Source organism: Saimiri boliviensis, chromosome 5 (genome assembly GCF_048565385.1).
Source record: "Saimiri boliviensis isolate mSaiBol1 chromosome 5, mSaiBol1.pri, whole genome shotgun sequence".
Classification (NCBI taxonomy): Eukaryota; Metazoa; Chordata; class Mammalia; order Primates; family Cebidae; genus Saimiri; species Saimiri boliviensis.
In genome coordinates, this window is record NC_133453.1 from 128,198,278 (window position 1) to 128,215,630 (window position 17,353).

General features: G+C 38.8%; 1 protein-coding gene across 5 annotated transcripts in view; it reads right to left on the bottom strand.

Annotated features, from left to right (window-relative positions):
- Positions 1 to 17,353, bottom strand: part of SH3GL3 (SH3 domain containing GRB2 like 3, endophilin A3) — a 169,824-nt gene that overhangs the window by 12,447 nt on the left and 140,024 nt on the right. For all 5 annotated transcript variants that reach the window (XR_012517823.1, XM_010350199.3, XM_074399946.1 and 2 more), the window contains 2 exons: positions 15,879 to 15,982; positions 14,239 to 14,348 (listed from right to left, as the gene is read on the bottom strand). Coding sequence is in view for 4 of the 5 variants with exons in the window: in XM_010350199.3 (XP_010348501.1) it covers positions 14,239 to 14,348; positions 15,879 to 15,982 (214 nt within the window). In the remaining variant the exon portion in view is untranslated. The remainder of the gene's footprint in view (positions 1 to 14,238; positions 14,349 to 15,878; positions 15,983 to 17,353) is intronic.

The following is a 17,353-nucleotide window of genomic DNA, read 5'->3' on the forward strand; positions in this document are numbered from 1 at the left end:
CAGCATCTCTACCATATTGTTTTTGTCCACGGGTAAGAGCGCACTGGACAGAAGCTTCAGATCCCTGCATCTCTGCTGTGGATTAGGTCATCTTTGGGTTCTGATTTCCTCATCTGGAAATTTTAAGTGTTGGTCTATGTGGGTTAAGTTGCAAACTACCAAGTAAAATCTAGTAAAAGTATATCAACTGTCTTTCTAGAAATAATAGCGCTTTATTTATCCATAGGAGATGTGATTTATTGAAATTACTTGTCAATGGCACTCAAGCTAAATCATTAAAATCTGTAAAAATAAGCATGTGTGATTTATGTTAACCTTAATGCCAATCCTCCTCTATTTACTTGGGTTATATTAGATGGGTTTAACTAATAAAGTTGTGCCCTCCCTCACCTTCTAAAACCATGACATGTTTACAGAGATGACTTTTGCAGATACCTCAAAACCTGTGGCCCATTTATTTATCAAAATAAACTTTCTGGGAGGTGATCCCTCTATTGCAAACAGGTCCAGTGTTTTAATGTGTGTGGGTTGGGGTGTGTGTGTGTGTATGTGTGACTCCAAGTTCTGGAAAATAGAAATGCAAACAGCAGCCTTAATTAGAGGTGGCCTTCTGGCCACTGGCATAGTGACCAGCTTGCAGATGATATCACGTCTGGCCTGCTCCTCGCTTTTTCACAACGTGGATTAGTTGCCAATATCTAAAAGTCAGGAGATGTCACATAAACATAGGGTTTCTGGCTTCGCTTGAAAAATCAGAAAGGCTACCTATGATGGGCCCACATTCTGAGGCAAGGGGCACTTGCCATAGACTGTCAGCCACCGCTTCAGAAAGAACAAGTGTTTTCTAGTTGTTTATGGACACACCTCTCTCATGCACCTGACTTGGAAGCTTAGAGTCAGCCATTTATCACCAGCCTTGCACTATTTTCTTACACTTTTCCTATGTCTCTCATTCTTATAATCTGGCATTTGAGTCTGCACTTGCAGCCACATCTACTGGACAACTCTAGGGGGTGTCATTCATATGGACTCAGAGTCCCCAGATGGTGCAACATGACTGTTGCCTGGTTCGTAATCCCAGGAAACAACTGACTTCTGTATTTTTTAAAACAAGTACATAAATTAATATTTCGATGATGGTACTTTACATTTTAGCTTACAGATCAAATGTATCATATATGTTAAGATTTTAAAACATGCAGCATTTGAGATTTCAGCTAAGTCAAAATTCCCACAACTATGTTAGAATTTATATCTTATGGCTTTTCAAAACTCTTTTTGCAGACTATTTAGAATAATTACAGAAAACCATTCCCTGCAGTGGAAAAAACTTCCCTCTCTAAATCTTCCTTCAGATTGGAAAATAAGAGACTTCCCACTCACTGCACCAATGGCTACTGACAATAATCATCATAGTTCACACTTTAAGTTTTAAAATATTTTTTTAAATGTAGAAAATATTAAATGTTCAACCTGTCCATGTTTCAAATTATTAAGAATGCTAAGTACTCACAAAAGATAAATACTGCAGCCACAGAATTTAGAGCTAGAGAATACCTTGGAATGTACTAAGCCCAATGACTTCCTCTAGGAACAAGTTCCAATCAGTCTAGAAGTGTTAAGAAACTCACCCCAACTCATATAACTAAGAAGTTCCAGAATCTGAACTACAGCATGGGACTCCTGTTTCCTGATTTATTTCTCTCATCAATAACTCTGACTCTGAAGCACTACTGATAATATACTGAAATGGATCTGGGGGGAAGGCTATTGGGGGGGGAAGAGGAATAGAAGAAAAGAGGAGGAAGGAAAGAAGAGATATGTAAGAAACAACCTGCTAACCAAACAATCACCGTTGTCACTGCTCTGTAAGATTTTAATTTCCTCTTCGGAAATGTAGGTTAAAAAAAAATGGCATATATTTCTATTTGCAAAGTATTCGTCTTCTTTAATTTTCAAACTTCACATTTCACTTTTGAATAAATGTTTATTTTCTAATGTAATCCTAGACACTTTGCACCTACGAGGGGACTGACTTAGGCTCTAGAAACTATTTCCAAAGCTGCCTTAGAAGTGTCAAGAAATTTATAAAAGTCTCTTTTATACCTAAAGAGAGAACGTCTTAATACAAGCCATTTGGGAGATTTATTTCACCTCACTCTGATGTGCCTGTGGTACACATTTGGAATGTATATTTGTTAACTAATTTCAGTCTCCTATATGTTTAAAGGAGGTCCCAGTTTGGGGCACATTAACCCTTAGTTTTCATTACATCAAGGGGCACCCCTTTTAAGAGTTTCAGCAAAAAAAAAAAAAAAAAAAAAAAAGTTCATAAAACAATGAGTTGATAAAATATAAAATACAGTTTGTCCTCTAGTCTTTAAATACATACTTCAGGAGGTTGTATACTTCAACCTGGGGCCTGATAAAAATTCCCCATGGGTGGGGAAGATACTTGCTTACAGATCCCAAGTTCCTCCACTATTTTCTTCAAAATCAGTGGTTTTCTGGGGGCTATGCAGGCACACGATTCAGCTCAAGGACGTTTCTTGGCCTCCTTTTCTCTTTGGGGACAGAGGGACAGCTTACACTGATGACGCAGCATGACCCCACACTCACGGGCTTGGACAGGCAGTCGTTTCTCCCAGCCAGGGCCTGGAGTTGGATTTTGTCTGCAATCCATCATTTCAAGATGTGATTCTCCCCTTTCTCCATTTTGGCTCATTTTATTAATTCTCTTAACTACCTAGCAATGATATTATCAAAGATTCCATCTCAGTCCCACGATGCCTTCTGCTTAATTGACTTATGTTCTTTCATCTCTCTCTCTCTCTCCCTCTCTTTTTCTTTAGAAGGAAAAATGATGAAGAAAATGTTCTTGGAATTCATTTCTGGCAGAGTCTTGTGAGCTTTGCTTTCATTTGTTAGTGAAATGCTTGACATTTTTCCTTCATATTATAAACATTATATGCAAATCATTCAGAATCCTAATGGAAAGTAATTTCCCATTAATGCAGGCTATAAATGTCATTTTCTTTTGAAACTGTGCCTCAGAAACAAACAGCACTGGACCCGCTTTACACTTGCAAATTCCACTCACAAATCAAGGAAGCCCAATGCTGGGTGTGTGAGATGGGAACTTAACGCTACCGCCAAGGGAAACTTAGAAGAGCCAGCCTGGAACAGGCACAGGCAAAGGACACACAGGGGCACACACAGAGTTCGCTGCAGTGGAGAATATGGGACATTGAGCCTTCTTAAAAGCCAACTTCTGCACATCTGTGATCTCTGTCTGAACATTGCCCTTCTAAGAACTTAATCTGTCTAGGGACCCAGCCACTGGCCAAGAAGGAGGGGACAAAACACTGACATGCACGGCCTCAATGGGGAAGTGAAAGAACTCACTGTCCTGCTTTTCCCTCCCAAGTCAGATGTATTCAGCGGACTCCCTTTGCAGCCACTTGCTGACCACAGATTCCATGTAATCACATATCTTGGAAATAAAGCATCTCCAATGCTCTTGGCCATTTTGTAACATTTCCTAGTATTCCGTCTGAATGATATAACATGAAATATCTATCAGGTAAAGTGCCCAGCTCTGCTATTTACTGGCTCTGTGATCTTGAGAAGATCTCACCTAACCTCTCTGAGCCTCTGCTTACTCATTTGTAAAATGGGGACTAAAAATAGTAGTAGACATGTACGTAAAGTATTTACACAATATCTAACCCATAGTAAATAGTCAATAGTGTTGGTGCTATTATCATTATCTTATTATTTCTTACTGTTTTTTAACATTTCCTTGCAGTACTGTGAGGAGAATGAAATGAGTTATGCCTGTAAAGCACCAAATAACTCCTGGCATACCGTTGGCACTCAAATGCTAGGTCCCTATGACCTTAAGGGATACTTTAATTCAAATGTCTTTTCATTTTTATAAGGCTTAACACTCTCCACACTGCCAGTCTGTGAGCTCAGATTAAAGGAAAGCTGAGTTCTCTCTGGTGGCAAATGAGAGAATGTTGTCTTGGGAGCTGTCTCTAAGCACTACTTGGGTGCAAGCTGGAAAGGTAGAGACAGTGGGGTAAGGACTGAGCCCTGGGGTCCTGGGTTCTCCCTTCCTCAAATCTAATATACTGGCATTGAAGGAGGGAGGCTGAGGTTGAACTCACTGTCAAAATGTTTAGTTAATTTGCTTATACCTAGCTTCTTTCTATACAGAAATTTTGAAGTGGCTTACAATAAACGCATATTCAGAATAAAGTTTTTTCAGGCCAGAGGTAGAAAGATAACACCTTAAGGAGTAGGAAAACAATATAATTTTCATCCAAATAACAGAACTTTGGAAATTAAAAGGGGGATGCTACTAAAAATCACACTGGAGCTGTCCCAAGAGAAGTGTAAGATGCTTGGCTGCCCTCATCAAAGGGTAGGAGGAACACATATTCTAACTGCAGTCATTTAAACGCTGCTGTGCTTAAACTTCACATTTGATACTGAGCTTCCTAGTTTCCAGGGCAAATACAGAGAATATAATGGGCTACATAATTTCTTTAAAGAAGGAAGTACACCTATTTTCAAGTACCATCCACTTTTCCCATTATTAAATACACTTTTTGACATATTCAAATATTCTTATTAAAATGCAATTACAAGAATATCTTGAAAAAAGAAAAATATTGCCCATAATCCTACCATTTAGTCTGGTCTACATATGCAGATATAGATTTACAAAGGTATAATCATACTTATAACTTTATGTCTTCCTTTTCCACTTAATATCATACCATGAACATTTTTATGTTTCTATACAATTTTCATAATACATTTAAATAGCTGCAGAATATCCCATTTGATATACCATCATCATTATCCTACTACTGACAAATATATAAAAATAAATATTGATCATTAGGTTGTTCCCACTTACAAGTTTTTGTTTCTCTAGATAGAGCTGTAACAGATACATGGATATGTTTTGCTCAAATTATTCCTTTAGAATACACTTGCAGGAATGAAGCCACTGAGTGTATAAATATTTTTATCCATTTTGATAGATATTTCTGTGTTGATTTACCAGTGAGTCATGCCAGGGGATGGCAAACTATGGCCTGTGAGCCAAATAATATTTTATTGAAACACACTCATGCCCATTGATTTATATATTACCTATGGGTACTTTTATGTGCTATAACAACAGAATTGAGTAGCCAGTAGAGGCCATAAAGCCTAAAATATTTACTTCCTGGCCATCTACAGAGAAGAGTTTGCCAACCCCTAGGTTACGCTGCTTGTGGGAATGTAGTTGGTACCACATTCTAACAAAAATCGATTCTGTGGAACACTATAGAGAAGGAAAACAGTGACAGAGGAGACATTTTCTTCCACAAAAAATATGCAGTAAACGTAGGTGGTAAAGACTTCGAGCTGGCCACCAAAACAAACTATTCCTTTCTTCCATAGAAATGTAATTACAAATAGGATGTGGTCTCCAGCTCACCTCCCCCAGACCTTTGTGGCTAGATTTGGTCACATGATTAAGCACTTGCCAGAGGGATGGGAATGAAAGTAATGTGAGCTACTTCTAGCTCATGTCCTTAAGAGGAAATCTCTGGGCCTGGACTTCCGTTTTTAATTTCTATCTTGCTTGAACTACTGCCTTCGTGAGTCTCTCTGGAATGGTAGCTACTATGACACTAACTAATACAGAAACTGGTACCAGAAGTGGGGTGTAGACATAATAAAACCTAAAATTAGTGGCACTGAATCAGCAGGCAGGCAGCAATTAAGAGAAAACAAACGTAACAAGAATGAAACCCAGTGATCTGTTAGATTATTACAAAACATTTGAAAAACTTTTTTCCCTATGGTAACTCTGAAAGCAGACCACAAACCAATAGCTCTAAAGAAAGAAGGTAAATAAAGCCAGAAGTTTGGTATATTAGCTAAACCTTCTTATGTGTAGCAACTTCTTATAAGAAAGACAAAAGTTTCCCAGCCTGCAAGCAAAGGTAAAAGAGAGAAAGATCAGAGGTTAGCTCCTAATGCATTAGAAAAGCAAACTGTTTCTGTACTCCAAAGAAAACAAGATCCAAATCATTCTCAGAGATCTCTTTAAACCAAAGGAACTCAGCTGTGCGGCAAAGATGCAATGAAAGGTATTGCCTTCCTACTCAAGTCTGCTGTTTCAGATGGTCTCAAGGTAGCCTCTGTTAAGAAAGGGAAGCATGGGTGAGACAAGGAAGGAAAGAAATAAAAGCCTTAAGAGCTCTATCTAAGAAAAAAATCTTGGATGTGTTTACAGGCACATGGAACTGGCTGGAAGCATATAGATCAGAAGCTCATTATGTTTCTTACGAAATCAAGTTGTGGCCAGTGTGGTGATTCACCTGTTATTTCAGTACTTTGGGGGGCCAAGGCAGATGGATCACTCAAGTTCAGGAGTTCAAGACCAGACAGGCCAACATGGTGAAGCCACATCTCTACTAAAAATACAAAAATTGACCAGGTGTGGTGGTACATGCCTATGATTCCATCTACTCACGAGGCTGAGGCACAAGAATTGCTTGAACCCAAGAAGCAGAGGTTGCAGTGAGCTGAGATTCCACAACTGCACTCCAGACTGGGCAACAGAACAAGACTATCAAAAAAAAAAAAAAAGAAGAAGAAAGAAGAAAGAAAGAAAGAAAGAAAGAGAGAGAAAGAAGGGAAGGGAAGGGAAGGGAAGGGAAGGGAAGGGAAGGGAGGGAGGGGAGGGGAGGGGAGGGGAGGGAAGGGAAGGGAAGGGAAGGGAAGGGAGAAAAGAAATCAAGCTGTGATAAGAAGTGTAAGCCCAACCTGAAGACATCTGTATCTACTGAACTGTAAGGAACCCACAAGGTCCCTGAGCAGCAGTAAGCACATATGTCAAGGAAGGCAGCCCTTCAAAGCCCACTTACAATGTGGCCTTGGAAGACACATTTCTCAGAGAGCAAATCTAGGATCCCACAGAATAAAGGACAAAAGAGTCTCCCTGACCCAGAATCCAGAGAGCAGAACCAGGGTCTAATCAAGACACTTCCTTCACTGCCAGGGTAGGGGGTCCTTGAAAGTTCTGTCCAGCAGGAGTCCATCATTGTTATGGACTGGTGCCTGCAGTCTATTTCCCGTTAGCTATGGCCTGAATGTGTGTGTTCCACCCAAATTCATCTGCTGAAATTTAGTCTCCAATGCAATAGTATTAAGAGCTGGGACCTTTAGGAGGTGATTAGGTCATGAGAATTACTGACTTAGGAGGTGATTAGGACATGAGTACCTGAGGGAGCTTGTTTGCCCCTTCTTACATGTGGAGGACACAGCTAGAAGGTGTCATGTATGAGGAACGGTCTCCACCAGGTACCCGTTCTGCTAGCACCTTGATTTTAGATGTCAGCCTCCAGACTGTAAGTAACAAGCTCCCCAGTCCTAGGTATTTTGTTACAGAAGCCCAAACAAACTAAAATGCCATTGCAACTGGGTAGCAGCTGCCTAGCTAGCGGTTGTACTTCCCAAGTTGCTTTGCCACTAGGTATGGCTGTTGGAACACTCATCCCTGGAATCTGTGTGTCATTTCCACCTTGCAGGTATAAGGGGAAATATCTAGCCTAAATGTCTGTTCTTTCTCCCCTTCCTGCTGGCTGGAGTGGCAACAACTAGAAAGCCATATGATGAAGACAGCAGAGCTGCCATCCGACTAGACCCCTGAGAGACTCTGTGCATTAGAACCAGCTATCTTCTTGGAATATTCTCCCTGGACTGTGGCAGGAGTGAGAAAATACTAGTTTACTGCATTTCGGGTTTTTTTGTTTTTTTAAAAAAAACAACAACAACAGTAACAACAAAAAACAGATACTAGTGTTAGCATAATATAATACAAAAAGTCTTCAGAGAAACCCTGAACAGACCAATAACAAGAAGCATGACTGAAATGGTAATAAAAAATTACCAAAATAAAAGTCCAGGACCAGACAGATTGATAGCTGAATTCTATCAGACATTCAAAGAAGAATTGGCACCAATCCTATTGACAATACTCTACAAGCTAGAGAAAGGTAATCCTCCCTAAATCATTCTATGAAGTCAGTATCACCCTAATACCAAAACCAGGAAAGGACACAGCAAAAAAGAAAACTATAGATCCATATCCCTGATAAACATAGATGCAAAAATCCTAACTAAATCCAATAGAATATCAAAAAGATAATCCACCAGGACCAAGAAGATTTTATACCAGGGATGCAGGGCTGGTTTAACATATGCAAGTTAATAAATGTGACACACCACATAAACAGAACTAAAAACAAAAATCACATGATCATCTCAATAGACCCAGAAAAAGCATTTGCAAAATCCAGCATCCCTTCGTGATGAAAACCTTCAGCAGAATCACCACACAAGGGACATACCTCAGTGTAATAAAAGCCATCTATGACAAACCCACAGCCCACATAATACTGGATGGGAAAAAGTTGAAAGCAATCCCTCTGGGAACTGGAACAAGACAAGGATGCCCACTCTCACACTCCTCTTCAACATAGTACTGGAAGTCCTAGCCAGAGCAATCAGGCAAGAAAATGAAATAAAGGGTATCCAAATCGGTAAAGAGGAAGTCAAACTGTCACTCTTTGCTGATGATATGATTGTATAGCTAGAAAACCCTAGGATCCTAAAGATGCCTCTGAAAAGCTCCTAGAACTGATAAATGAATTCAGCAAAGTTTCAGGATACAAAATTAATGTGCATAAATCAGTAGCTCTGCTATGTACCAACAGAGACCAAGCTGAGAATCAAATCAAGAACTCAACCCCTTTTACAATCTTAGAAGCTGTCACAGCAAGAGGGGCCTAAGCGGGTGTGATGACTAAATGCAATGTGCTATTCTGAATAGAATCCCAGAACAGAAAAAGGACAATAGGTAAAAACTAAGGAAATGTGAATGAAGTATAGACTTTAGTTGATATATGTTCATTATTTACAGTAAACATACCACACTAACAAAATGTTAATACAGAAGAGTGGAGGAGTATATGGGAATGCCCTGTGCTATCGTCACAACTTTTCTGTAAGTCTAAAACTATTCTAAAATGTAAAATTAGTTAAAAAAAACTTTCCCACAAAGAGCTTATCCTAGGGATGCACGATTAACTGAACTATATAATTCACCATATTACAAACTAAAACCAAAAAATAAATGATCATCTCAACAGATACCAACAAAAAGGCATCTGACAAAATTCAAAGACCATTTTTCATTAAAACTCTCTGCAAACTATTTACGACTAGAAGGGAACTCCCTCACTCTGATTTTTAAAATCTACGAAGGCCAGGCCTAGTGGCTCCATGCCTGTAATCCCAACACTTTGGAAGGCCAAGGCAGGTGGATCGCTTGAGCCCAGCAATTCATGATCAGCCTAGACAACAGGGAAAAACCCCATCTCTACAAAAAATACAAAAATTAGCCAGGCTTGGTGGTGTGTGCCTGTAGCCAGCTACTCAGGAGGCTAATGTGGGAGGATCTTGTGACCCTGACAGGTTGAGGCTGCAACAAGCCATGACTGTGCCACTGCACTCCAGCCTGGGTGACAGAGCAAGACCCTGGCTCAAACAAAACCAAAAACAAAAACAACTATGAAAAACCTACAGCTAAGATCATCCTTAATTATGAAGTACTGAATGCTTCTCCCCTAAAATCAGAGACAAAGCAAGGATGTCCACTCTAATCCTTTGTATTCAACATATTCTAGCAAGTGAAAAAAAAGCAAGAAAAACAAAGGCATCCAGATATCCAGTAAAACTGTCCTCATTTATAGATGACATGAACATCTATGTAAAGAAACTAAGGAGTCTATTTAAAAACTACCAAAACTAAGATGTAAATTTAACAATATGGCAGGATACAAGATCAATATACAAAAATCAATGGAATATTATGAATGCTAGAAACAAAATTTAGAAAGGAAATTTTATTAAAGTGCTGTTTATAATTGCATAAAGATAAAATACTTAGAGATTGAGGAAAAAATTTTAAAAGATCTGTATATATTCTAAAAACAGTGAAACATTGCTGAGAGAAATTCAAGACGACCTAAATAAATGGGAAATAAAATAGATTGTGTTCAAGACTGGAACACTCAAATTTGTTAAGTTATCAATTCCCCTTAAATTGATTTATAGATTCAACCCAATCCAAATAAAAATCTGAGCAGGATTTCTTTTTTGAAACATTGAAAATTTGATCTCTAAAACTCACATGAAAATGCAAAGGAACTAGAATAGCCAAACAACTTTTAAAACGAAGACCAAAGTTAGAGGACTAACAGGACTTAACTTCAAAACTTATAAAGCTACAGTCATCAAGACAACAACTGTAAAAGAATAGAAATGCAGCGATAGTACACTATGTGATAGTGCTGTGAATATTATTTCTGTGCTCATGATATTGTAAATAAGTGTTAGAGGATGTAAAAATGGCAGTTTTGGATGAGGCCCCAGACTGTTTTGTTTTGTTTTTTTTTTTTTTTAACAGATGTGCAGAAGACAACTTATGCAGGATTTGGAAACAAATGAAAACAGAAGAGATGAGGGAAACTAGTTTTATGACTTTTAATCCCAGCCTACATCTATGGCATAAATAGGTCAGAAGATGGAGATTAAAAAGGATTTTTAGAAAAATGTTTGGAGAGCATGTGGAGGAGGCAGGATGTGCTGTGATCTTTCCATTTCATGCCAAATCAAGAGAGAAGGCCTCAGAAAGCTTAAGATATATTCTCTGGGGACTTAACAGAAAGGGTAGATGGGGAGAGAGAAGCAGCCAAATACAACCTCTTCCCTGACACCAATGTTCCCATTGCAACAGGCCAGAGCTTGGGGAGGAGTGAAAGCCAAGCATTAAATCAAGATTATAGCTTAGACTATGACCTGGGTCTTAGCATTCTGACTACTGCACAAGCCTGCACTTACACACTCAAGTGACTAGAGAACTATGTGACCCAAGAGTAGTCAGAAAAGTCATGGAGCCTGCTAATATTTTCATCCATAAGTAGGCAATTTAAAATAACAGCAGGGAAAAAAGGGGAGAAGGACATTTTAAGAGTCCCATATGTTGGAAGTGATGGTTACACAATGAATATTTAACAAAAATATTGATTATAAGTAAATTGGAAGGGTGAAGGGAGGGAGAAGTATATGGAAGACCAAGGGTTAGGAAGTTAAGCCCTTACTTTCAAAATCAAGAAATCAATACATTTATCCAAAACTGAAAAATCAAGAAATAGTAAAAAACAAGCACCATGAAGTTAAGTACCAAATAAATACGTAAAAGAGTTGAAAGTGTTTCCTCTGAGAGCAGAAAATAAGCACTGGGAGAGGAGCTGAAGGGGAAACTGCCATTTCTCACCCCCAAAAAAAGCTTGCATCATGTTCTTTTAAACTATATACACATATACTCTAATAATTCTTAGTTTTAATAATGAGAAAATTCATGGGTCCTGCCCATGTTTTCATACAGAGATGGAGGTAACTACGTTTGCCTTTTTAAAACCACATATACATATTACCATTTTCTTTTTAAACTACAGATACTTATTACTCTAACAATTTTTGTTTTTAAATGTAAAAAAAAAAAAAAACCTTTAAGGATGGCAATAGGATTGGAAGAAAATTCAGACTGTACAGCTTATATGAGCAATGTGTGTTTGAAAGGGCAACTGGACATCCATAGGCAAAATAAATTAATCTCAACTTAAGTCTCACATTTATACAAAAATTAACTCAAAGTGGATCATGAACTTAAGAAAAAATACAGGAGAGGCCAAGCACAGTAGCTCATGCCTGTAATCCCAGCATTTTGGGAGGCCAAGGCAGCCAGATCATTTGATGTCAGGAGTTTGAGACCAGCCTGGCCAAAATGGAGAAACTATCTCTATTAAAAATACAAAAATTCGCCAGGTGTTGTGGTGTGCATCTATAGTCCCAGCTACTCAGGAGACTGAGGCAGGAGAATCGCTTGAACCCAGGAGGCCAAGGTTGCAGTGAGCAGATTGCACCACTCTACTCCAGCCTGGGCTATAAAAAGAGAGTCTGTCATAAGTGAATGAATGAATAAAAATCTTTAGGATTTAGGGCTAGGCAAAGAATTCCTAGACGTCACACAATCTATTAAAGTAAAAATGAATACACTGGACTTCATAAGAATTAAAAATTTTGATCTGTGAAAGACCTTGTTAAGAGGATAAAAAGATAAGCTACAGAGAGAATATATTTACAAATCACATAGATGTGAAAGAACTTGTATTTAGAATAAATCAAGAATTCTTAAGACTCAATGGTAAAAACCTAAACAATCCAATTAGAAAATGGACAAAAGACGTAAAGAAACATTTCACGAAAGAGGATACACAGATGGCAAATAAACACATGAAAAGATATTCAACATCATTAGTCAGTAAGGAAAAGCAAATTACACCCACAGTAAGATTCGCTACACACCTATCAAAGTGGCTAAAATAAAAAATAGTGACACCACCAAATCCTAGCAGGGATGTGCAGAACCTGAATCACTAATACGTGCTGGTGGGAATGTGAAACAGTAGCACAACTCTGAAAGATAGTTTGGGAGTTTCTTTCCATTTACAAAAATAAATCCTTATAATAAAGATCTAAATATTAAGAAAAGATTATTCAAAGTAGTAGAAAACTGTAAAAGAATAACTTTGGGAATAGAGAGACTTTTCAGGGCACAAAATGTAAAAGTCGTAAGAAAAAGATAGATACATTTGACCGCATCAAAATAAAAGCTTCTGTGTACTCAAAGCAAAACTGAACAAAGCAAACAATAGCAAAAGCAACAAAGAAACAACGTACTCCATAAGCAAACGTTTAAAGATAAATGACAAACTAGGAAAAAAATTATTAATATTCTCATATGGAAAGAACTAGAAAACAATAAGACAAAGCAAACTACCCCCCCAAAAAACACAAATAAATACATAAACAGACAATTCTGACACAAGGAAATACAAATTAAAATACAGAAAAGAAAGTTCACCCTCACTAAGAATCATGGAAATGCACATTAAGACTGTATACCACTTTTTTCCCATGAGTGCTTGGCAGAAATGGAAGTCTATTGGCATAGGTGTGGGCAAGCAGGTGTTCTTAACAGTAGTGTAGTCAGCACAGTGGATAAAGGACAGTCACTGTAGCAACTAATAGGAAACAACCTTAATGTCCAGCAATAGGGAAATGGTATAATGGAAAAGTATGAAGCTGTTAAAAACAGTGGGATAGATCTATATACATGATATGGAAACAACTCCAAGAAATTGATACATTTTTAAAAAACAAACTGCAAAACAATATGCCTAGTATGATCTTGCATTTAAAAAACAGAAAAAAGGCTAGCTCATGCCTGTAATCCCAGCACTTGAGAAGGCTGATGTGGAAGGATTGCTTGAGCCCAGGAGTTGCAGACCAGCCTGGGCAACAAAGTGATACCTTGTATCTACAAATAATTAAAAAATTAGCCTGGCATGGTCACATGCACCTGTAGTTCCAGCTACAGGGGAGGCTGAGGCAGGAGGACTGCTTGAGGCCAGGAGGTCAAGGCTGCACTGAGCCATGTTCGTGCCATTGCACTACAGCCTGGGTGACAGAGCAAGGCCTTGTCTCAAAAAAGAAAAAAAATAAAAAGCAGAAAAAAATCTAAAACACTGTGTTTATGTGTATATCTATGTACATTAATAGATATGATAACAGGCCAAATTTTTAACAGTGGCTACATCTAGGAAGGGAACTGGGATGGAGTGGGTGATCACAAGTATAGAATGATTTATACCATTAAATTTTTTTATTTTACTAAAAAACATATTTGTGTTACTTGTTTAATAAAAAAAAAAATGATGCAGCACTTAGTATCTAGCCAGCAATTGCTCAAAAATGCTAATTTCAACTTAAAGAAAATATTTTCAAAGAGTTAAAAAATTAAATATAAAGGATGATGTAGCAATAATGCTTCTATGGCCTGGTTCTAAATGCTACATTATACAAGTGATAGAATTCTTCCCCAGGGAACAGGAAAAGGGGGCACTTTTAGGAGGAAAGGGGATTTACCAAACAACCAAAGAAAGACATCCAGAGTCTGTGTGCATTCACTGACCCAGGAACAAACAGTAAATTAGTGTTTCTAGAAGTGCTTTACTAAAGGCACACTTAGCAACTTACCTGTCGTCTTTGCTACAGAGGTGGTGGAAACACCATTCAGCTCACTAGAACTCCTTTTCACGGGCCTTGGCTTGTATTCTCGTCTGGGGACACTGGATGCAGCTGATATTCTGTAACACACATCATAATATGAGCCAGACATCTAATGTTGAAAGCTTTCCAAACACACCTTCTCTCTGCCTTGATGAGCATAGGAACTTAAGTTACAGCCAGTGGTCACAAAGGGGACAATTTTTACGCATTGACTCTTGAGTAGACCAAAGTTGTGGAGGTGTTACCACAAATATAGTTTGTCAACTCTCTATTTGAGCTTGTGAGTGAAATTCATCTTGAAGAAGACTAATTGGGCCAGCCATGGTGGCTCATTCCTATAATCCCAGCACTCTGGGAAGCTAAGGTGGGCAGATCACCCGAGGTCAGGAGTTCGACACCAACCTGGCCAACATGGTGAAATCTCATCTCTACTAGAAATACAAAAATCAGTCAGGTATGGTGGCAGGCACCTGTAATCCCAACTACTTGGGAGGCTGAGGCAGGAGAATCACTTGAACCTGGGAGATGGAGGTTGCAGTGAGCCGAGATTGCACTACTGCACTCCAGCCTGGTCAACAGAGTGAGACTCCATCTCAAAAAAAAAAAAAAAAAAAAAAAAAAAGACTAATTGTCTTCATCAAGTCTCTGAGGCATCCATCAAGTGCCTGGGACGTTGTCAGCAACCAGTGGTGAGAGCTGCCTTTTCCCTCACTGTGCTCTTATAGATTATGATAGCGTGATGAAAATACACTCCTGTGAGTAACAGGTGAACTACCTGCCTGCAGAAGTGGACACTTCAGGATCTGAACACAGTTTTGTCTTCCCTATGTAACTATATCATTGATTTAAGTAAAAATTCCTCCAAATTTATGCATTACCATAATCATGTATAAAACAATTTTCTATTATCAAACCTGGTTTTAAAAAATAGGGTATTTTTAACCCGATATTTTAATAAATAGAGTTGCCATGCATACTATATATATTACTAATTTTCAGAAAAGTATAGACTACACCTATGATCAAAGTCACAAGGAAAACAGAAATCTTTCTTTAATTGTTCAGAAGATACTTCTGAATCTTTCAATACCTGTCAATATTATGAACATAGCCTGAAATTCATACTGGTAAAGTGAAAATATATCTTTTTCTTAACAGATATTTACGTATTTTCCATATGTCATCTCACTTTTTTCCATAGCTCTAGATGTTTTCCATCCCTTTGTGAATGGGGAGCTAAACCCTCATCAAATTAGCAGTGAAGCCAGGATAGTTTTGGAGGGGTTGATGTCCAAGGATGGGGAGCAACTTGGTTAGCTGTCCTAAACACAGGTTACAATAAAAGGGATTTAATAAAAATAAAAAAGAGAAAAGCTGCCAGATCCCTCTTCCCAGTGCTCTCCTATTGGCCAAAGCCAGTACTTATTATCTCAGTCCCATCCATGCCCAAACATGAAAGCCAGTGAAAGAAAATTCAAAACAGAATGAGGCAGGGGAAGGAGGAGATGGAGAGACAGAGAGACAGACACACAGACAGGGAGACGGATGGATTTCAGTAGATGTTACCTCCATAGTCCTTGGCTGGTAAGAAACATGGAGGCGCTTACCGCATCTGTAGCTTGCTCTGCAGCTCCTGTAGAATCTCTGTGGACTGTTTGTGATAGTCTAATGCTGCCTCTATGAACACGGCCAACTGGCTGACTTGTTCTACCTGCAGCAGAAGTGGAAAATTACTCCATGGAGGCCAGAGTCTGTATAACATCCAGAGAGAGAGGAGACCAGCCACAAAGACCCAGCTTGGCAGGGAAGGCCAGCGTCTGCCTCGGCTCTGGTCCATTTCATTTAATTTCATCTAGGAGCTCTGTACAGTAATCACACAGGTCATGGTATGGAGCTATACATGCTGGAAAAACACGTTCAAATTATTTGTGATTTTGAATTTGATTTAACTCAATAAAAATGCCTGATTTTCCAATTAGATGATGACTTTTCTCAGATTTTCTATGCTATAAAGTTCATGGATCTGAAAACAGAGATATAAAGTCCTTCCAGTTATAAATGAAGCCAACCTTTAGCAAAGGAACTGCCTACTTAGTGAAGTGTCTCTACCTGTACTTTCTAGCTAAGCCAAATCAAGATATTAAGTAAATTAAACAGATAAGAAAGGGGGCGGGGAGCAACGTGTGCTCCTGGGCCAAGACTTTCCTGTCCCCTAGATGCTTTTTGTTGCTATCCACTCATCATAATTTCTCCAAAACATAGAGCTAAAGGGAATGAACCGTAAAGATACTGGCATCTCTGCTTCCCACAAATCAAGGCATTCATGAAATTAGTGACCAATTTACAATGAATTTTTTTAAGCTGTGTGTTATAAGAAAAACCTGTACGATATGGGGCTGTATAATTTGAGGAAGAGCAAACCAAGGCAGGCCTGAGAGCTTTCCTGAGCCCCTACATGACCGAGGGGCTGCTACAGGAAAGAGATTAAGCTTATTTCTGGAAGCCCCAGAGGCAAGCCTCAGGGCTGAAGTGACAGGTCTCCCCCAGCATGAATCCAATCAACTCCAGAGCTGGACAGAGACACAAAATCAATCCTACCCTTCCCAGGCTTCCCCAACGCCTATGCTTCATTTCCACACTTCATTTTTACTCAGCTTTAGAGCAAAGTCTGCTTGCTTATTCATTTATAGTCTCACCCTGCCTAACCAACCACGGCCTTGTCAGCCTTCAAAGATCCAAGCTACTTTCATTTGTAGTTGCAAATCATTCCTTAGTTGTCTGTACTTAAATTTTTCTTACCCACTTATACTATTTTAAACACAGCTCAATATGCATGTAAGATATACATGGAACTCCATGTGTGCCAAGCTGTGATCAGCATCTGAACAATGAAATCCTGTCGGGTTTCATTTACTTTACCAAGCTCTGTGGCTGGAAAAGCAACAAGCCTAGCCTTAAATTTCCAAAAACCCAATAAACAAAACAAAGACAGCCTGGCCCCTACCAAATCCTGAGGACTTCTTAAATTTCACCTTTGGCTTTTACACATACTTTTAAGTAAGTCCAGCGCCCTGGCCTAGCA